Source organism: Zingiber officinale, chromosome 9A (genome assembly GCF_018446385.1).
Source record: "Zingiber officinale cultivar Zhangliang chromosome 9A, Zo_v1.1, whole genome shotgun sequence".
Taxonomy (NCBI): domain Eukaryota; kingdom Viridiplantae; phylum Streptophyta; class Magnoliopsida; order Zingiberales; family Zingiberaceae; genus Zingiber; species Zingiber officinale.
The window spans coordinates 23,530,033-23,553,488 of NC_056002.1; the positions used below are offsets into that span (position 1 = coordinate 23,530,033).

General features: G+C 34.9%; 1 protein-coding gene across 1 annotated transcript; it reads left to right on the top strand.

Moving 5' to 3' along the window:
* The first annotated feature begins 560 nt into the window (after nt 1-560).
* LOC122021614 (serine/threonine-protein kinase VPS15-like) lies at nt 561-18,742 on the top strand. Its single transcript, XM_042579749.1, has 12 exons — nt 561-1,085; nt 1,166-1,240; nt 1,649-1,771; nt 1,965-2,010; nt 2,103-2,263; nt 10,611-10,690; nt 12,408-12,513; nt 12,754-12,930; nt 13,012-16,161; nt 17,305-17,552; nt 17,653-17,752; nt 18,437-18,742. Exons 1-12 carry the CDS (start codon nt 888-890, stop codon nt 18,611-18,613), a joined length of 4,641 nt encoding a protein of 1,546 aa, XP_042435683.1. The 5' UTR covers nt 561-887; the 3' UTR covers nt 18,614-18,742.
* Nucleotides 18,743-23,456: the final 4,714 nt, after the last annotated feature.

The following is a 23,456-nucleotide window of genomic DNA, read 5'->3' on the forward strand; positions in this document are numbered from 1 at the left end:
CCAATGATTTCCAGCAAAGTTAACGAATCCAAGACCCTCTACTGTCTATAATAATCTTGTGGAACAAGAACATCCCACACATAAAATTGCTTGCGGCTTGACTAGGCAAACTAGGCACTCTTGTGACATTAACTCTCTATAAGTTTAAGTTCGCCAAAAGTTCTTCGTGGAAAGCTTTCCAAAGGATCGTATGAACCTATTTGAAAACATAACCTCTCTAAATTTTAATTATTTTTTATTAGTTAAAGATGATGTATACTATTATTATTATTTTGTGTTTTGCTTTTTTTTTTTTAATTCATTGGTGTTTGTTGGGATCTTCCAACCTTAAAAAAAAAATATTTTTCTAAAAGTAATTTTCGTAGGAAATAAAATAGTAAAAATCCGAGGGGTGATCCGATAATCCAATAAACTTTGTGCCGTGAAGAGAGATCGGAGTCGAATTTCCCCACAAACACACACGAACGATGTTCCATCCAACTACCCGTTATGCTTGCGTAATGCCACCCGATCCGCCTTCATATATATGAATAGATATAAAGCGAGAGCTTATTAAGTTAACTTGTTCCCGTTCCTTCGATTCATTATCCATCTAGAGAGAGAGAGAGAAGAGAGAGAGAGGAGCGCCGGAGCAACTGCGACGCCACCGACGACCCTTACGCCGACGTGGTGGATAGGAGAGGAGCACCGACTCCCTACAAATTGCACTCCGCGCGTTGATTGTAATTAAGAACCAAGGAGTCATGGGAGAACCCTAATACAACTCCATTCTCGCATTGTCTGCGATCCACGCCGCTCGATCTCGATCAGATAAGAACAACTAGGAGAAGGAGGGGAGAGGGGCGGAAGAGAGGATCCGAGCTACTTTTTCAGGGAACGGCGGAGCCATGGGGAATAAGATCGCAAGAACGACCCAGGTGTCCGCGTCGGAGTACTACCTCCACGACCTCCCTTCCAGTTATAATTTGGTGCTTGTGGAGCTCCTCGGACGCGGACGTTTCTTCAAATCCATACTCTGCAAGCATGACGAAGGCCTAGTCCTCGTCAAGGTTTATTTCAAGCGCGGCGAACCCCTCGACCTTAGGGTTACTTTCCCTCACTTTGGCTCCTTGATTTATCGAGCTTGTTGTTTAAAGCGAGCTACCTGATGTGACTGCTTTTGTAGGAGTATGAGAGGAGGTTGGCTCAGATTAGGGATATCTTCCAGTCCGTACAGCATCCCCATGTTTGGCCGTTCCAAGTGAGCATTGTTTTAATTGACCAACATGCTTTTGATGGTTAACAGCTGAATTTCTTGGAACTTATGTGCTAACTTTCTGGTATCTATCTCTGTAGCATAGTATAACGTCAGGCAGTTGAAAGTCTTGATTTTCAGTCACTTTTATTTTGGAACCTGACCTAGAACTCATTCATTATTTATTTATTTATTTATTGCATTTGTCTAACACCTGTATAAGGGGATTAATTCTTATATTGGTGAACAAATGAAGAAATTTTCATTTCTAGTGGAGAAAATAGTTGCTTGTGTAGTTAAGCCATTTAAATGATGGTCTGCATCTCATGCTTCTTTTTCTTTCTTTTTTTTCTTTATGTTTTGTTTTTGGTTCTGTTTAAGCATTGTTTCTAACCTCTCGTGGTTGGCATATAGTTCTGGCTGGAAACCGATAAGGCTGCCTATCTTTTGAGGCAATACTTCTTCAGCAACCTTCATGATCGGCTGAGCACCAGACCATTCCTCAGCCTTATTGAGAAAAAATGGTTGGCATTTCAGGTATTTCTTTCATTACTATGAAATGATTAATCATCTTTTAGCAATACAATTGTTTTGAAATAATGTTTCTCCTCCCACTTGAAAATCTGTAGATTTATGAAATTGTATCCACGTGTTTTAATCCATTTTTACCTTCAGTGTGTCCTGTTCCTTTCTAAATATTGGCCTGAACTTAGCTGATTTGCACGTGCAGTTACTTTGTGCAGTGGAGCAGAGCCACAATAAAGGAGTTTGCCATGGTGAGAACAATTTTCTTTGCAGGAAGGAAATGTTTTGCTCTTAAAACCCTATGTTGAAGATATTCACAATTGGGGTGTTTTGCTAACTCTAGGTGATATCAAGTGTGAGAATGTCCTAGTTACCTCTTGGAATTGGTTATATCTTGCTGACTTTGCATCTTTCAAGCCAACATATATACCAGATGACGATCCTTCTGATTTTTCATTCTTCTTTGACACTGGCGGGAGAAGACGATGTTATCTTGCACCTGAGGTGAGTTTGTGCTATGTTGTTCTCTTAGCATCTTCAACCTTTGTCTTCAAATTTGCATCAAATAGTATTAGAAGACTTGGATTTAAATTTAGAAAAGGAGCGATGTAATGGAGGTTTTAATTTAAGAAAAAAAAAGTGAGTAGTACTATTTTGATTATTGTTTTAAATGCTCAATTCACACCATCAAAGAAAAATGAGCACTTAATTACTTTCAATAGTAGCAGTAATTATATTAAGTTATAATTGTCTTTTACAGGATAGGTAGATAAAACTATGAATAAAATTGTAGCCGCACCCTATAAATGCTTAATTAATCAACCTCGCCTATGACTCTAGATATGGTTTTGGGGAATTGATAGTTGAAATTGTTTGTTCCTATTAGTAACAAAACTAGAAAGCTGATACTAAGATGTTAAAGACAATAGAAGTAGAGCTTATTAAATAGGATGAAGGAAGAAAAGTGTCTGGGAAAAACATCGATAATGCTTTAAACTTTGGATTTTGATGAAAAATAAGGTTGGAAAGTGATAAATAATCTCAAATCTTGAATAGTCAAGAAGCAAATCCAAGTAATAACCAGTAATGACACCATAAAGTACAAAACTACTACATACTGAAAATTCTTTAATGATTTCCACAGTTTTAGAAGGAAAAAAATGAATATATATGTTGTTTTTCTTATTTAAACTTACGTAAAGTATGCAACAGGGGTGTGAGTCCAAGTTTTTGACCCGACCATATACTAAAACTTTTACATATGATCAATAGGGATGTCAAGTGACGACTTAAAGTGCGAGAGTAAATATTCGACAATAATGTAGACATTTAAGTGTTGTCTATTTCGATTTTAAATACTTTTGCATGTAAGCAATAGAGGCGGTAGCTTTCTATTCGGTGTGTCATAGGTATTAGATGATAAGAAATTGCTAAATATAAAAATTTGTTACAAGTTTAATAAAGTTTCAAGCCTGGGAATGTTTGCATAACAAGCTAGAAATTGAGTATAAGATGAAGGAAATTTACATATTTCTAAAAATAGCAAAAGCAAATATAGAGATTAAGGTGATATTAAATAAAATCTATCATGATTTGAAATCTTATCTTTGTTTGGCAACATGGTTGAAACATGTCGTTCAGGTAGATTATCAAAGTTTGATACTAATCGATTTGGAGAATTTCTTGAATGCCATCCATGCCAATTGTGCATATGAATATTTTACCGTGTTAATATTCAACATGCTTTGACGCATGACAAGATGAATCCTTTGTCAATTTTTGGTCTCTTGTTTTTTTTTTAAAATTCTAATTCACTTTGTCTAATTTTTATAGTCCTATTTTTAAAACTAAAAGATTATAGGAGTATAATTCATACTAATTTATTTCAACAAGCATTGAGTAAGTAATTAAGTAAAATTTATTTTTAGTTCAGCTGTCTATTGGAGTACAATTAGAAACTACGATTTCTTAGTGTAGCTCCTCTGTTGACTTTCTTTTATGTATATGTGAGTTTAGACACAAATGATGATCTCCTAGTGACTCTTAGAAGCATAATATCGAAACTACAAATAAATAGAGAATTAGATACTGAGGCTATTAATGATAGTCAAATATTTTGAGAGGTATATGATTCTTTTAGTGATCTTTTTGAATGTCATATGGATACAAATTGGATGTTGGTAAATATAAAATAATTTATTATTAGTCATTATCAACACATACATATAGAACAGTATTTTAATTTTGTTCACTTATTTGTCTTACAACCCCCTAATCGAAAAAAGATTACAGTATAGATTTTCGCGCAAATGGCATCTTAAGTGGTTGCTAAAGGAATTTGCTGGTTTCTTCCTCATTTATAGGAAAGTATAAAATTGTCTCGCATCTCGATTAGAGAAATGATTTACATTTATTATAATATGTGCCTTCAGAAGGGTGCCTTGACGCCACGGTAAAGTTGTTGCTGTGTGACCTTGTGGTTATTGGTTCGAGTCGCGGAAACAATCTCTTGCAATGCAAGAGAAGGGTATGTATAATAGATCCAATGTGGTATGACCCTTTCCGGGACTCGACATTGGCAGAAGTTTCATGCTTCAACTGTCCTTTATAATATGTGCCTTCAATTAAGTGCTATAGCAAAAGAGAAGGAAAAAAACAAAGTCAATAATGTACACCTATATGATATTGCATTCGTTTAGTTTGTGATGATCTAATGATAAATTGGTGGAATATATTACTTGACAAAGCAAGAAATCCACCATAACCATTTCAATTCGTCATCCAACAAATTAAAAAGTTGCAACAGAGAGTAAATGCGTGTGAGTAAGATGATGATGAAGCTTTTGACTAAGGATTTCTATTGTTGGGATCTTGACTTTGACATTCTTAAACATCTCAACTCTAAAATTCCAACCACAACAAAGAAAAGAATGATGAATATGATGAGAGTGATGAACATGGAGGAGAGAAAGAGAAATCTTTTTAAATTATTCTATAGAAACTAGCTCATAAAGGAAAGAGTGATGAGAATAGTGAGAGTGATGAACATCATCGCCTTCTAACCCTACAATCCGATGAGAATTTTAAAATGTTGATAGTTAGTTTGATAACAGTGCAATTGCAGTTGTTGATTGATGCAATGGTAGTGGAGATGCACTGAGTGGTGTTAAAACTTATATTCCTTCGACTTCAATACCTGACCCTTGGATACGTGAGCAAGGTTACATATGCAACCTAGGATGATGATGATAGTGTCAAAGCTATTAAGAGTCGATATTAATGTCGATATAAGGGTGGCAGATGAAACTCAAGATATGTGGGAGAATTTACCTAAGATTGATTTTGATTAAGTTTCATTGTACTCTTAGCTTTTTTTATTATACTCTTATGCATCATACAATTATCCATCATACTAGAACTCAGTGACACGTGGGTATTATTATGTTGTGCTTAACAATTCTAATTCCAGTGTCCAAGTTTAACTCCAATAGTGAATCAAAACATGTTGATGGACATGTGAAGAAATCAATATGGATAATTATTTAATTTGGATGTTGGAAACTATGGAGTTGATCTTACAAGGATGATACAAGAAACGATCGTCCCATCCAATAACACTCTGTTTTGATATTAGCAACTAAATTCATTTTAATTAGTAGTGTTTTGCATTATTTTTTTTTTTTTAGGAAGAGAAATATATGTGTTTGTTTTTATCTAACAATAACAAGGTATCCAATGTTTGAAAACTTACATAAAGTCATTATAAAATCAAGTATAATAGGCAACAATTTTTTTTAAATAGAAAAATATAAACATATAGAGTGAACACTCATTCACCCAATAATTATGATATATATATAGGTATGTAGACAATGCGTTAATAAGCCAAAGCCACCATACCCTCACTACACAAGGAATTTGATTTTATGTGCATTCTTAAACCAAAATTTATTGACACTTCTGAATATTATCAAAATGCAAAACCCACATTAAATTTCATGAATAATTTGAAGTTGATTAGATCCAAATAATACCAAGCTTTAGGAATTCCAATAGTAACTTTAGCATATTGACGAATATATGTAAAACATAAAATAAGCAATTCCAGTAATTATCAAAATTTCAAACTTGTGACAATTTTAATTCACTATATGTCTAAACATACTGAAGCTGGGAACTAATCTCCATGATCATTATGGATGCAAGTTGTTGGATTTGAAATAGTAGTAGAATAGTCCGAGGAAGAAATTGAGTCATGACCTCTACAATCAAACTTTAAGCGTTTAAGAGTTGAAGTTTATTCGCTTTTATTATTTATACAATAATAACAAGAGTATAGGTTAAATTTATACCTTAACTTACTGGTTATTGTAGAAAAATTCAATAAGCACTAAACATTTTACGAGATAGTGCTCATATAGGTTGAGTTGAACATGTATCCTCATTTTGGATTTGGATTGAAGGGATCTCACAGTTCATATCAAAGTTGCATTCTATAAAAATATTATTCCAAGAGTGCTTAAACCAACTTTACTCAACTAAGTGGTTAGATAAGAATGCTTCTTCATCGTAACATTCAAAAGATGTTCAACATCTACCTATATCATTTGAAACTTGTCAACATCTATTGTTCTCAAATATTAATAAAATAATGTTTTATAATTAATATACACTTATATAATTAGTATACTTTTATATTTGAAAGGAAATAAAGAATATGGTAGGAAAAATGTATCATTCTGAAACTCTGACACTACTTGAAAATTTAAGTGGTCAAAATGGAGGCTACTTTTTTGTCATATGTTCCTCAGACTAAAAGAAAAAATGTTAAGAGATTGATGTGGCTAGCTAGGCTCTTATAGATTATTGAATTGTAAAAGATTATTAAATTATTTTATTTATGAAAGAGCATTGTTTTATTATACGTTAGAAATATAAGATGCAAACATAACACCCAATATCTAAATAAACCATTTTGGACTAATCATAGATTATATAATTTATTATATATAATTATTAACTCCTACACGACTAATTGTTGACTGCATATCTGTTAACTCCATAACTCTTAACACTTTCCCAATCATTTATGCCCACTTTATTTCACTAAGTAAAAAAGTCCACAAAAGTAAAAAAGAAAAGAGAAAAGAGAAAAGAGAAGATACTTGATTTGGATCATGAAGATGCAATGCTATTGCAATGTCTTTGAAACTGTAATCATGCAACACTTGGATTGAAATTGATAATCTTTATGGGAGTTTATCTTCAAAAGTCAAAATTGGTGAGAATCTGCAAAATGCTTGATATGGTTTTCTTTCTTTGCTCCTCTCATATTGATGATATTACATGCTTTGAAGTTTTTGAAAATCAAGTGAATTTGTGAAAAGTCAAAGGAAAGAGAGAGAGAGGATTCTAGTATATACTTATAGAGAACAAGATATTACTCCGAGAGATGAGAAGATGTCAAAGAGGTAATTGATAACATTTTTACATACACTCAGAAAAGTGAAAGGAAAATATTGAAAATGAAGGACCGGTCAATCTTTTAAATTTTTTAATCAATGGAATGAATGAAAAAAGTTATTGCATCCACAACGAGAAGAGTTTCAATGTAGACCCTGAGATAGGAGGATATGAGTTAGTGATATTCTTTTTTTTTTGGTGGACTTAAAGAGAAGTGAGATGTTAGAGGAACAAACAGTACCTAATCTCATCCTAAATCATACACATGATACCAAAAGATAAAAAAAAGGATGGAAAGTGTTGGTGAAATAAGAATTGAGCAGTGTGTCATTTGAGACAAAGAGGAATATTTGAGATAAGATGAACAATAAATGTTTCAGTTCTAAAAATGGTTTTTGATTGTTGACATCCTTCTTTTTTTTGGAATTGTACCTTTGTTTTTCACCATTACACCATTGTTTCATAAAGAAATTTAATACTCCTTGTTTTACTCAAATTGGGTTCGTGCCTATGGGCTTTAGACCTTTTTTATTATTACTTTTTTATTTTTCTCTTGGAGGTTTAGCGGAGTGTCCATGTGGTCATTAATCTGGTCATGACACTTTGAAGAAATGTATGTCCTGTGCTCTTTAGGTCTTTGCTTCTCCTTGGCCCTTTTGAAGCCTTAATCTTAAGATCTCAAGATGAAGAGTGGGAAACCTCAGTCCAAGCCACCCAGAAAGGTTGATACCAAGCTTTTGGGGAAGGGATTGAGATGAACCTGAACAAGTGACTAAAAAACCATGGAACTTGAAGGGCAACATGGATCCGAATAAGCTCAAGAGGCCTCTTGGTTCTTTTAGATCTTCATGGAAGAATTGAGGAACGCTTTCTATGTAAAATAATGATTTTAATAAGTCAGTTGCAGCGGTTAGCAAAGCTAGAGGAGATAAGTGGGTCAACATTTCAGAGGTTATGAAGGCTATGGTAGCCAAGCGAAAATCAGATTATATGAAGACCATGATTTTCCAAGTCAATATGGGAGGAAGTTATGTTGTTGTAGCAGTAGAAGTTGCTAATGATTGAAACAAGTCTAAATTTGAGGTGAATGATTATGAAGAGGAATGTGATAATTTTCGAGTGAGAAGAGCACAGAGGATGAGATATTGAAAGAGAAAAGGTTGCTGGCCTAAAGATAGTTGGACCATATACCTGTTATATCAAGAAACCAGGGTTCTAAATGGTGGCCGATGCGACCGCCTAGGCGGGAGGCGAGAGGCGGGAGGCAACGACATCGCCTTTTCACCGCCTCAGGCAAAAGCGGTGCTTTAGGCGGTAACTCACCTCTTTCTGCCATGGTTGCGCGTGGAACCACCGCCTCCATTGCCGCCGTTTCAGCACCGTGACATGTTTGGACGCATCACTTCGTCCCGACAACTAGTTTGGATGCGTTGTGCGAGCTCGGATGCATCGCTTGTGCCCGACGAAGGGCCTGGAAGTGTCGCCCGGTCCCAACAACACATTTGGACGTGTCATGCGAGCTCGTACACATCGCCCGAGCCCTACGACGGGTCGCTCGAGCTCGGCAACGGGCTCGGACGCAACGCCTGGGCTGCCGATGCCAGGCTTGGTGATGCGTCGGACTAGTCGCTTGGCCAAAACAGGGTACACGATTTAATTTAACTTAGGTTAATAATTTTAATTAACTCCTAGCTATGATTGAGATAATTTAAATAGATTTAATTGAAGCTTAATAAAATTATCTCATATATATATATATATTAAAAAAATTATTTATTTTTTTTATTTTAAATATTTATATTACATTTTTATGTTAAATTGATATATTTTATTAAAGTAAATATAAGAATAGTGGCTATTTATAATATTATCTATATAAAATAATTTTAAAAAATCAACTATCTAGGCACCACCTAGGCAGTGCCTAGGCGGCCGAGACGGTAGGCGGTCACTGACCGCCTCGCTATCACCGCCGCCTACTGCCATTTACAACATTGCAAGATACTTTGAGGCTTGAGTATTAGGCATTGTCCCAATATAGCCTTAAGCGTGACAGTTTACAGGTTTCAACAAAGTATGAAACAGAAGGGGAAGGTGGCCAAATGTACTAGACTGAATTGCCCTGCACTATAACAAGGTGCTGCACAGAATACCCTGTATTTTTCATATATTAATTTTAAATCTTTTGGTAATTGATATTATTCATGAAGACATACTTGAAAAACTGTATAAATATGCCTGCATAAGCAAATCAGAAAGAGAGGATGGTCTTAGGATGACCCTTTTGGTAATTGATATTAACCTCACAGTCTTTGAAGGAGAGAACCAACCCTTTGTCAATAGGTGCTCCTGTTGAGCATTGTAATATTCTATGTGCCATTAGTGCAATCATATGCGAGAGGCATATTGGAAGTTTCTACAAGGATGAAAGAGAAGTGAAAGGTGCAATGTACTAAACTAATTGTTGTGCACTATAACAAGGTGCTATGATGAATATCATGTGGTCCCATAAATTTGTGTAAAGTTTTTTATTGTTGATGGATATTGATGATGAAAGTATCCTTGAATAAATGGACAAATATCTTTTGCCTAAGAGCAAATGAGAAGCTCAAGATGACTATATTATACAATTTTCCATTGCACTCATAGGCTTTGGAGGAATCCCAACCACGTATGATGCAACAGCTTCATGGATAATTAAAGCATTATATATACCATCAGTCCATTCCTTTGTGGGAACTACCAATATTAATGCTGCAAAAGGTGATATTGTTCACTCCAAACGGCCCAGTATTGCCAGTTGCCAGTTGCCAGCCCCCACAGCTAGATACAGGCAGGTAAATCAAGTAACAAGCTAGCACCCCATGTGGGAGGGCATTTTCCATGGCTTCGTCGTGATTCGACCCTTGCCTCATGCTGCAAATCTGCCACATGGTTACCAACTCGGTTACGTGGGGGGGGGACTACCTATATTAATGAACCTACATAAGGACATTGTTTATCGCAAAGAGATTGATTGTTCTTAACTCTTGTTACTGGAATGAAAAGATTATAATATTCTTTTGGGAATGACACTTACATACATAAGCAGAAAAAGAAAGAACATATCAATTTAGCATCTATATTATTGCTCCAAATCTAGATGATGATACTTTTCAATTACTGAGTTTTCTGCAACTTATATGGATAGCCATATTCGCATTTGCCTTCTTCGAGACACCAAATTTCCTTAAATTTCATGATTAAATTCTCCCTAGAATCCATAAAAGTACTTGGTATGGTTTAATTTTTGGATTCATATTTATAATCTTTGACGCGTTTCTATTTAGATTTCTATAGTTGTGTTATTAGAGAAGGAAATCAATCTCTGCTGTTATTCTTCTTTCAGAGGTTTTATGATCATGGAGGTGAATCACCTGTTGCACCAGATGCACCATTAAAACCATCGATGGACATTTTCTCCATGGGGTATGTGTGTTTACAACTTAATATAGAATCTTTATTTCCTTCCAGTTAGTTTTATCATTTCAGCTGTGTTATCTAAATTAATTTCATTTGATGTTCTTTTATTAGACGTGAAAAAAAAAATCTATATTGAGATCTCAGGGGCTTCTTGGAGGGTATAAGAAACAACCTCTTGCAAAAAGCAGGGTAAGGTTGTGTACAATGGATCCTTCCCCGGGATCCCGCATGTCGGGAGCTTCATGCACCGAGCTGCCCTTTTATTAGACGTGAGAATGATATTAGCATAGCTAACTGATCTTGTGATACCAGAGTACTTATCAACTTTGAAGCGCTAATTTTGATTTGAAACTTAAAGTCATTTGTGGGATTACAGTGTTGTATTGAAGGTAGTATATTTGTTGATGCGGATTGCCTACAGTTTTGCCTATGTCGTCTCATTACAAATTTCATTTAGTTTCTAAAATGATGTGATTCGGATGTGCTGTCTTAAAAATATTGGCACTTTTTATCATTCTTTTGAATAATCCAGTTTTCAGGTTTCAGTTATATAATGGTCCTGACTGACATATTATATCATAGAGTTTGTGTTCAACATCATTTTGTCATACATATTAGATCCCACACACAATATATCAGTCATCATCCCTTTATCCTTTTACTATACAATACAAAATTTAGGCAACATTTTTATATATTCTCAAAATACAAAAATTATATTAATTAATAGTTTGAAGCTTTCAAATAAAAACATAATCAATTCTTAAAATCATCAAAATTTATCTAAAGACAGATGAAGCTTCATGACCATTATAAATGCAAGATCTCAGACTTGATGCCTCTGTAGTGAAAATTTGAAACTAAAGATCAATCTTCATCACCATCACAAAAGAAAATGCTTGAATTTTGTGCCTCCGCAATAGAATTATGATATAGACTATTTAATTATGCGCAATAATAATAAAATTGTTGATTTTAATTTTATAAATTACTAAATAATTGTTATAAAAGATTTAATAAGAATCAAACATTTCACGAGATAATTAAAATTTGAATTCAACATTCAATATCATAAATATAACTCAATAGTAAGCATCTATCATAATCCAATCCTAATTAAAATATTTTTAATTAATATATTTAATATTAAGAAAATACTGAAACCATATCGGCATAGTACAATATGATATCAAAACTGCATCATCCGATCATAAATTGAAACTCTGGCACGGTTTGAATTTTAAACCTTTGTTTAAACAGTTCATATTTCAAGGATCTATGTGCATCAAGTTCCTAGAGAAACGTAGTTCAATGCCTTTTTTTTCATACATCACTTATTCTCTGCTAATTATTAACCAGCAAAATAAGATGATGAGGAAATCAATAATTGTCTTGTTTTTGTCTTTCTTTATTTTTTTTTTAAAGTAATGTAACTATTCTAGATGAGTTCCTATAAATTGATAAGTATAGGATTGTGTATATGTTGAAGCCAAGTTCCCAATCCGATAGATGAGTTTGGTGTAAGTTTGATCGAGGATGCCTAGGTCAGAATGATTTGTGGGCATTAAATTAAATGTATTGCATGTTGATCTAGTTCAAAGTTCTAGTGTGTTTACCCCTACTGAGCTGTAATTTTTTTTTCTGGCTAAGTGGTTTAAATGGATAAACGATTTAAGTCAATCCTATAAATGGTTAATGAGATGTTACAGTCTTTTCCTTTCAGATGTGTTATTGCTGAACTTTTCTTGGAAGGACAACCATTGTTTGAGTTATCCCAGCTACTTGCATACCGGCGAGGGCAATATGACCCTAGTCAGTGCCTAGAAAAGGTATATCTTTGGACATCTATCCAATTTATGAAGATTTCGCCTTGTTTTATGTAATAACCTCAAGAACTATTTTCTTTTTCTGTTTTTTTTTTTGAGAAGGGAACTCGAGTTGATTTCTATCTTTGGCCTTTTGCTTGGAAGCATCCCTCATTATATTATCTATTTGTTGTAATATCTTGCTTATGGTTAAATAATTTAAGATTCGTTAACTAGAACTTATCTTATGTGTAACTATTGTAGATACAAGATGAAGGTGTCCGGAAAATGATTCTTCATATGATTCAGTTGGAGCCAAATGCAAGGCTATCCTGTCAAAGTTACTTGCAAAATTATGCATCTTCAATATTTCCAAGCTATTTCTCACCATCTCTTCACAAATTCTTCTCTTATTTGGTTCCTCTTGATTCGGATGCAAGGGTGAGAATGCCTCTGCTGATTATAGTTGCAAGATATTTTTAATCTCATCCTAGTAAAATGCGCCATTTGTTTCTTACATAGGTTGCAGCAATTGAAAGAGCATTCCATAAGATTCATGCACAAATGATGAGTGTCAGGTCATCAGAGGATGTGATTATTGACTCATCTGCCTCTCCCAAACTTATAGATGAAGAAGGGTTTCATATGGAAGGTGTGACTCAAAATATGCTTTTGGCTAGGGGGAATGCAAGAAGCAGTCTAGAGAAAAGTGAAATTGCAGGCCAGGTTCAGCTTGTTGGAGCTATCACTTCGCTCCTGAGGGATGTAGAACAAATAAATTGTTGTACACACACAGATGTAACACAGAGGAATGGTATAATCTTGCCTACTAATGATTCTGGTACTGACTACACTACATTTTCTAAGCAATCAAAGATCATGAAAGATCAGTTATCAAATGATTCCCAGGGACACAAGCAGAAAGATTTACTATTTCTAAGAAACATCTTGAAAGGCGATCTGGACTCTTTGATGGATGTTTATGATAGCCAGACAGATACATACTGTATCCCATCTTTTCCCAGCACAGGGGACAAAAACAGTTGTGATGGCATGGTCCTGATTGCATCGTTAGTATGTTCTTGCATAAGAAGTGTGAAGCAGCCACAGCTGAGAAGGGCTGGTCTCATCCTCCTGAAAACTGCTTCCTTGTACACTGATGATGAAGATCGTCTGCAACATGTCCTTCCATATGTTATTGCAATGCTTTCTGACCCAGCTGCTATTGTTCGCTGTGCTGCTCTTGAAACATTGTGCGACATTTTAACTCTTGTCCAAGATTTCCCTCCTAGTGATGCAATGATTTTTCCTGAGTATATTCTCCCAATGCTTTCCATGCTCCCTGATGATCCAGAGGAAAGTGTTAGGATTTGTTATGCTAGTAATATTTCTACAATTGCCTTGACTGCTTATAGATTTTTGGTTCGGGCTGAGAGCATAGCTGATGGAGGACCTCTTGACAAATCGACTCTAGGCCCCAAACAACAATCTCATGTTGCAGAGTCGCCAGGAAAACAACAGGGCCAAAAAGTTGATAGTCAGCTTATGCAATTAAGGAAATTGATAGCTGAAATTGTGCAAGAATTGGTGATGGGTCCTAAGCAAACCCCAAATGTCCGTCGAGCTCTCCTGCAGGATATTGGCCATCTATGTTACTTCTCTGGTAAGAAGCATAGTAATGATTTCTTATTGCCCATCCTTCCAGCATTTCTCAATGATCGGGATGAGCAGCTCCGAGCAGCTTTCTATAGACAGATAACTTTTGTTTGCTATTTTGTTGGTCAAGTGAGTGTGGAGGAATATCTTTTACCATACATTGAGCAAGCATTAAGTGATGAAATGGAGGCTGTAATTGTGAATGGTTTGGATTGTTTGTCTGTACTGTGCAAAAGTGGTTTTCTGCGAAAAAGGATGCTTCTTGGGTTGATTGAGAAAGCTTTCCCCCTGTTGTGTTATCCAATCAATTGGGTTAGAAGATCAGCTGTTACGTTCATTGCTGCTAGTAGCAAGAGTTTAGGACCAGTAGATTCGCACGTTTATCTTTCTCCAGTCTTACGACCTTTTTTAGACAGGGTCCCAGCTTCGTTATCTTCTGAAACATCTCTGCTTTCATGCCTGAAGCCTCCAGTCTCTAAAGTAGTATACCATCAAGTTCTGGAAAATGCAAGGAGCTCTGACATGTTGGAAAGACAAAGAAGGATATGGTATAGCTCATCAACATGTTCCAATCAGTGGGAAACCATTGAACACACTAGAAAGGTTTCTGGAGACATAAAATCCACCAAGATTTCTGCCAAAAGAAAATCAAATGCACAAAGTGGAAATTATGCAGCCAATATGACACTGGATGCATCTCTACCTGTTGTGGAGGATGTAGCTGTGAAAACAGGGATATCTTTCCGGACTTCTGGTTCAGTGGATACACGGGATTCTGTCTATTCTGAAAAAACTCAATTTTCTTCATTCACATCTCCACAGATCACGGCGGCTAATAATTCTCTTTGCGATGGACCTACTGATGGCATACCCTTGTATTATGTTAGTCGTGATAAACTTGCATCTGGTATTGGTCCTGAATCTTCATTTCAATGGAATCCAAAAGGGGTCGCCGCTTCATGCATGCCACGTTTGGAACCTCTCGACAAGCCATTTAGCTTATCTAATTCAGTTCCACCCAAACTTGTTTCAAGCACTTTTTTAAACATCAGCACCAACATCAAACAACTGCAAAAGCAAGCTGATGTTGAACCTAGGAACTCTGAGCAATCTGCATTTCTTACCAGTAAGTTTCAGGATATCACTGTTTATGACACTTTGAAGGGAAGCTCGTTGGATGATGCCTCACAATCTGAGTTTAGTGGATTGTCTACCTTTGCAAGAGCATCTTCAGTTCCTGATACAGGATGGAAACCACGTGGAGTTTTGGTTGCTCATCTTCAAGAGCACAGATCTTCTGTGAATGATGTAACTGTATCTAATGACCATACCTTTTTCATAAGTGCATCAGATGATTCGACTGTTAAGATATGGGATACTAGGAAGTTGGAAAAGGATATATCTTTCAGGTCTAGGTTAACATATTCTCTTGATGGTTGTCGAGCTTTATGTGCAACTATGCTTCGAGGAACTGCCCAAGTGGTTGTTGGTGCAAGTGATGGAATGATTCATTTATTTTCTGTAGATTACATAAGTAGAGGGTTCAGTAATGTAATTGAAAAGTATTCTGGTATTGCTGATATCCAGAACAGAAACATTGGTGAAGGCGCAATTCTTAGCGTGTTGAACTGCTCTAGTGCAGATAGTTGCATTAATCAGACTGTTTTATTCACCACCCAGCATTGTGGAGTTCATCTCTGGGATACGAGGGCAAATTCTGATGCCTGGACATTCAAATCTCTTCCAAATGAGGGATATGCCTCATCTCTTGTAATGGGTCAATGTGGAAACTGGTTTGTATCTGGTTCTTCTAGAGGTGTTCTGACACTCTGGGATCTTAGGTTCCTTCTGCCTGTGAATTCATGGCACTATCCCATGGTTTGCCCTGTTGAGAAGCTATGCTTACTAATTCCACCATTGAACTCAGTGGGTGCTGTGTCAAGGCCATTAGTTTATGTTGCTTCTGGAAGTAATGAAGTCTCCCTCTGGGATGCTGAGAATGGAAGCTGTCATCAGGTACTTAAGACCACTCACTTTTCCTCTACGGTGTATTAAAGTAAATAAGTAAATAAATGTTCCAGTTAGGCGATGTGAAACTATGATAAACATGCATATCAAACGAGGAAGAGAAAGACCAAAAAAGACTTGTTTAGCAACAATAAAAGAGGATAAAATTTATTTAAATATAGATGATGATATAATAGGAGATAGAGCTCAATGGCGTAAAAGGATTCATACAGCCGACCTCACCTAGTGGGAAAAGGCTTGGTTGTTATTGTTGTTGTTGTTGAAGTGATGCAATTTTATGTAAGGCTCTTGACTATAATGTATTCATTATACCATAAAGTTTATGTTACATAAAAGTTTGTGTAATTTACATGGCTTACAAAATGGTCATCATGTTTTGTTTACAAGCTATTTGTTGACTTTTTCCATCTGAAGCGCAGATTTATAACATTTGAATTTTTTTTTAATACTCGACTCAGATTATCCAGGTGTGCAACTATATTTATAAGCATTACTACATTGTATATGTATTTTCAGTAGTTTCTACTTTGTTTATGAGTCCTTGATGCACCCACCTACCTGTTTAGTGCGTGGGATATTAAGATATTGCTAGAGTATTTTTTAGACTGAGTTTACTTGAGTTGCACAAGGATTTTATCTCACCCCAAACATAATAAAATTAGTTTGTGCACCTTCTGTGGAGCCGGACCTCAGACATCCACACACCTCTTCTTTAAAGATGACAGTGAGATATGTATGATTAGTGTATGGAAGTCATGATCCTACCTTTTACTAGATGCCTAAACCATCCTATTGCCTGCACAAAATGTGCCACTCAGGTCAAACAAATTAGAGGGCTTCAGACTAAGTTGAATCTGGTCCATCTTGATAAAATGAAATAACTGTATATTTATGAGAATCTGGCAAGAGGAAAGGCTCTTCATATGAATTTTGGATGCCTTTTACATTTGGAAATACAAGATATTTTTCCAGATCTCATTCATATTCCTTGTGTAAAGATTAGCTCGTTGCTACTTGGCTTTTTCCCCCCCTGAAAATGGTACTTGTCCTTGTTTGTTGTCAAGTTGCAGTATGGTGATTTTCCTGAAGAGAATTGTTGCATTCATGAATAATATATCAAACAAACTGCAGGTGTTGAGAGTAGCAAGTGGTGAACAGGAAGGTGAAGCATCCCATTTTTCACGAGTATCAGGAAGGCCTTCTAACAAGCAAAGTCCAAAATTAGATGGGACAAGAAATATCAATAGCAAATACAGGATTGATGAGTTGAATGAACCTGCTCCTCGTCTTCAGGGTATTCGGTCATTGCTTCCATTGCCTGGGGGAGACCTGTTGACTGGAGGAACAGATTTGAAAATACGTTACTGGGATCATACAAGGTTCTCATTCAAATCCAATCTTTTTTTCTTGTTCTTATGTGAAATAGATTTTTTTTTTTTTTAAAAAAAAAGTGATTATTTTTGTTTTCATGATTTGCAGTCCTGAGCGTAGTTACTGTGTCTGCGGTCCATCAACAAAAGGTGTAGGAAATGATGGATACTATGATATTAGGTCTAGCTTTGGTGTGCAAATTGTTCAGGTAATTTTCAAGTTTATGTTATTTCTTTTTTGCTTCTTTCCTGGATATTTCATTAGTATTATTTGTACATCAAATGTACTTCTATATCATGCTCTCTGTTGTATTTAGATGCATAGTTAATTCTCATGAACGGTTCATTTAATTTTATTAAGTAAAAGTTTGAAATGCTTATCGTGTTGAAATTTGATTGTACCTAAATCTTTATTATTACTTTTGCTTCCCAGTGTGTTTATTTGGACAGACCATTTGTATGCATTTTGTCAATAAAAGTTGCTTTCAATCCTCGAAAATACAACTGAACAAGCAAGGCCATGATTGCAAAATTGCTTCCTTGTAATCTAATAGGAGAAGAATAACCATATCAAGGGGGGAAAATCTGGTTGGTACATGTGCCGATATGGTGAATTATTAAGATTGTCGATCATTGTGCTAGGGTATAAAGACATTAGTAGATGCTATGCTCGGTTATTAAATTTGTCTTATGCATTACCATGCATGAAGATAATGTCTAATGTGATTATGAAGTTTCTTAGATCTGAAAACTTAAATCTACAATAAGTGTCTTTTTTTCTTTGATGCAAAGGAACTGCCGGTGCTGATGCATGCTTTGCCTGACTGTTCAAGTAAATGAAACTACTTATTTGCTAAATCTTTTCTCAACATGCTTCCGAAAATGTCAAACAGGAGATAAACAAGCGGCCTGCTACGTCCAAGTTGACTCAGAAGATGCTCCTTTCCACGGCAGCAACCGATTCTGCTGGGTGTCACCGCGACTCGGTGCTTTCGTTAGCCTCAGTCAAGTTGAGCCAAAGGGTTTTGGTATCAAGTAGCAGAGATGGCACGATCAAGGTATGGAAATAGGAAAAAGGAAAAGAACCGACTTCTTTGTGAAGGTCACATTGTACATATTTTTGTCTTCAATAATATTTGGAAATTCAATTTGTACAGAGGGATGATTATTTAGAAAAAAAAAAATTGCAAGGTTTTCCACTTTCTTCCTTCCTATTTTTTAAGGGAAGCCGATGAACCTTAACTAGATTATATAAATTGATAGCTAATCATACTCGCTAATGAGATGCCACATTACCTAGTAATCCATTTTTGTTCATGAATAATCTCTTTCCAACCACGCCTGTAGCAGTATTTATTAAATTTTTTGGTGAAGTGCTCCAAACTTTCATCAATATAAGGTCAGTTGAACATATTTAATTAAAGATAAATGGTATGTTATTTAATTCAAAATTAAAAATAATTTTAATCTCAAACGCAATTTTTAAGATAAGTTTGATCAAAATTTTCATGTTTTATGATATGTCAATGACAATAGTAAGTGCATAGTAAATTCGCCGCAGGATAATTATTAAGGAATTAAATTTATTAAAATAGAGTTAGCATTAATAAATATTGGAATAAATATAGCTATTAATCTTTTTTTATTTGTAATATAGTTTTTAGCTCATACTTCATAACAGTTTGTGTATAAAATATGATTACAACAAGTTGGATTTGTTGCGTTGTCCGACTCTCATACTCAACTGAGTGTGCGAGGGTATTTGAAAGTGATTTGGATAATAACATTAGCGTTGTCCGACTCTCATACTCAACTGAGTGTGCGAGGGTATTTGAAAGTGATTTGGATAATAACATTACTCTATAATAAGATAGTATATGAACTAAAATAACATATTACATAGATAAACTTATAAAAATTGATATCTTCAATAACTATAAAAATAGTATTTAGATTATTTGAATTAAATAGTATTTAGATTATTTAAATAAAATATAATAAAAAATAAATAGAAAAGTGACAAATGATTACATCGAAAAATGACAAATTGAAAAGGATTTTAGAAAACCTCAATTTATTTATATCAATAATTTATATATTCAAATTGCATTGCATCCCTTTGAGTTTCTACCTTTATTTATTTTTAATTAACATCAAACATGTAACTTAGAGCATCCACACTAGTTTCCCTATCCAAAATACATAATTTAGTATAAAAAAATTATTTTATTAAATTTAGATATCTACTTTTCAAAACATCATATATCAACTTCCCTATTTCTTCTCTCTCCTCTATAATTTTTACATTAATTATCTTAAGGGTGATCGATTAAACTTCATCAAAAATTTTCATCAACGATAAGATAAATTAAAAAATACTTACAACAAATCACTCATCAACCCAGACTTCTTAGATAAGCATCCATCTAAACAAAAAAATTATGTAATCATGCTTCTGGTATATCGAGTGAAGTGATGTTACCGATCCGTGTTTAGCTTTCTCAATTGTAGATTAAATAGAGTAAGAATACACATCACTTTTAAAATATAACAAATAAGGAATGACTATTTAAACATAGATAAAGAAATAATTATTATTTTTATATATTAGGTAGAGGGCCTTCTTCCCTCCAAAAAAGGGAAAAAATAAAATTTTCTATTAATTAAGAATCACAATTTTAAGAGAATTAATAGTTCTAGCTCATTTTAATAGTTATTAGAAGCTGCACTGCACTGCGGTTGGAAGAGAAAAACTAGAACCAAGTTCCTTGTCGATTTAGTATCATTCAAAGATCAAAGTTGCAAAAAATTCCAATCAAAACCCGGTTCAACCATTGATTTGGTAAGGCCAGAAGAAATTTATATAAATTCAATCCAATTTTATCAACCTTAAAAATGATAAAATTACCTTTTCTATAAACAAACACCTAAACCTTTTAATTAATATTGTTATTAATTTTTAAGTTAACCTAGTCGTTAAAATACTTTATGTTCTTATTCTTCACCAACCGAATAGGGTGACCATGAAACGCCTACCTTAAAAGAAGCCATCCATGTCGGACACCATTAACCTCCTCAACTCCATCTCACCTCTCGCATGACCACTTCGTCTAAAAGTCACTAAGCCACTAAGCTGATCGATCCCCCAATGCTTCACATCCTCGTCCTAACCTCAAGCACACTGATGAACTCGCCCATATACAACTGTCCTCGGCGAACCATCCTTCTTTGTCAATGCTTACAATATAACCCCCACATAACAAGGGCATCAAGAAACTTGCCCCGAGTAGCAAGTATATCAAGAAACTTGTACATTAAACCCCTAAAATAGATTATCAGTGCCACAAGAGAATATTTCCGCGAAACAAATAGAACTAAGCAATCTACTACTGACATGTTATTTGTTCTTTGAACTATTCACTGAGGTTATATGACCTTCTAGAGACACTTTTCACTATGAATTGAGCAAAGAAAAGAGAGACTAAGCACATATTCCATCCAAAAGCACAAGATTCTATTCCGCTTTGGGTAGCCACACAAGAGATTGATCTATTTGGAATTAAAACATGTTCCCTTTTATAGGTTCATCTTGTTTTGTCAGCCTAGCACCTTTGGAAATTCAAGTTGAAGATATTGAATCCTTGTCTTAGTAGAGAACCATATTATCATCCATATGTCGAGCAATATGCATCCTACTTAGAATGATGTTTGTCGGACACACCTTTTAAGATATAGTTTCCTTTAACTACTGTGAAGGGAAAAAAATCAACTACATAAATCAGTGTGGGCAGGGTGGATTACCTTCTTGTGCCATTTTTGCTTGTAGAACATCATCTTCATCATCCTTTTTTTCACTTTCTGATCAATAAACTCTCCTATCGAATGCCCCACTGAATAAAAAATCTTCTCTTCTTTTGCTGCACAGCTTGGATGCTCTATAAACATGCTTCCAAGTTGGATCATGACATTATAGTAAGTAACATTCTACAGTTTAGCAAATAAAAATAGACATCATCAATCACTCTGAAAAACAAAGCCAGGCCCAATGATTCATTGCCACAGAAAAAACAGATTCTTACAGATAACGTATGACCAGTCTTTCACAGTGGAAATCATGGATTGATAAGCATTTTTTAAATAAAGAAAACACAGACAAAATGTTTGAATTGTAGTAAATACTACAATGAGCACCTCTATAAAACAAAGTAAGATGTCAGTAAATGTGCAAAGCAAATCAAGTAGATATCTACCAATTTGCGTCAACTCATTAAAAGATCAAACCATTGCTTCAGGCTTGGCCTGTGGAAGAAAGCAAACAAGTCCATAGCATGCATGTGAGAATAAACAAACAGATTTAAGAGTAACTTCAACATCAAACTCCTGCAGTTCTTACAGTAACATAAAAGAGTCCATTAAATTCATGTGGCTTACCTTTTGAAGAGCAACTTGAGTGAAAATGGCAGTGTTCCAAAAATCTCAGTGCCAGTAATATCAAACTTTGATCGTAAGTCAAAATAGGGGCTCATCTCCTTAAAACACATAGTCAATCCAGTAGGAAAGGCCTTCAAGCTCATCACACTTACCTGCTACTCTTGGCACACCACCAAATTTTTAATAGCTAAAATTATGCTGCCTTAATGTAAAGTTTGATAAAAACTAGAACTTCAGTCGATAGGATAAAAGAAAAGAACCAAATAACACAAACAGAAGGAGCCAGGTGGCCAGAGATGAAAGGGAGATACCTAACCAAAACTAAGAGTTTCATCATTAAAAGTTTTAGATTTTCTAAAACTTTATTTTGGTGGTTTTGGTGGATTGTCTTTTTTTGGAGATTAAGACTTTGAAGGAAGTCTCCAAATTAGTATCTTATTTAGGATTGTAGGGAAGCTTTGGTAGAAATATAATTTAATTTGATTCATTTTTTAATTTATAATTTTGCATATTTCTTAGTCGGTCCTTTTTAAGTATTGAATTCTTTCTTTACTTGAATATTTTTATTTTTTATTTTTTTTTCAATTTTTTCTGATTTGGAGTTTTCAAAGACACCCCAATCCCCTCATTCTAATCATCTTTGCATAATAAAATTATTCATTGTTTGTGTGAGGTTGTTCATTTCTCTATGTGAGATAATTTATCCCTCAAGTTGCATCAAGTGGTACCATTTTCTTTGTGTGAATTTCGATCTGTTTTCCTAGTACATTAATACCCTCTCTAACAATAAATGTAACTATAAATCCAACTTCCATCAAAATAGCATATAGACGTGTACAATATGTTAACTAATCAGTAAAAAGGTTCTGATAGTGTAAAGGATTCTCAACCTGACACCAATTCTGACATTGTCCTTTAGGGATCACATGATTCTTAACAAAGAATTGATTGGTGTAATCTTCTTTTTCTTTAATTCAACGACCACCGGTCTATCTCCTCACTTCTCCTTCACCATCTTTTCCCCCATCTGTTCTCATCTTTCTTATTTAGTCTCCAAATGCCTCTTTGTTCTTCACCTTCTCCACTTTTCTATTATTTCCAGCGGTTTGATCTGGCATTCCCTTCTTCCTCTTTGTTACATATTGCTCCAGTGGCATCTGTCTGGCCCGCCTTGATAATCTGTGTTCCTTGGTCCCTTCTCTTCTCCACAAGTTGTTGCAAAGCCTCTGTGGTTCTGCATCTTCTTACCTCTGATAGATAAAGAGAAACCCCAACAAAGAAGCCGAATCAAGTACCCTAGAATTTAGAGAACCACCGCAGATATGAGATCTAAGATCATTCTCTATCCACAATCTCACCCACAATAATATGAATCACATCATCTATCAATAATTGTGTTCCATGCAAAGGGCACCCTAGTAATTCAAATTGCCATAGGTTTCTTAGTAAAAGCCTATTGAAAGTAATCTAAAGAATTGAACT

What these genes read in the sequence shown, in the direction of transcription:
- LOC122021614 (XM_042579749.1), top strand. Translation starts at nt 888, where the DNA reads ATGGGGAATAAGATCGCAAGAACGACCCAGGTGTCCGCGTCGGAGTAC. An exon ending in AGAATGGAAGCTGTCATCAG is followed by an intron (nt 16,162 to 17,304) that starts GTACTTAAGACC and finishes AACAAACTGCAG; the next exon opens with GTGTTGAGAGTAGCAAGTGG. An exon ending in TTGGTGTGCAAATTGTTCAG is followed by an intron (nt 17,753 to 18,436) that starts GTAATTTTCAAG and finishes AATGTCAAACAG; the next exon opens with GAGATAAACAAGCGGCCTGC.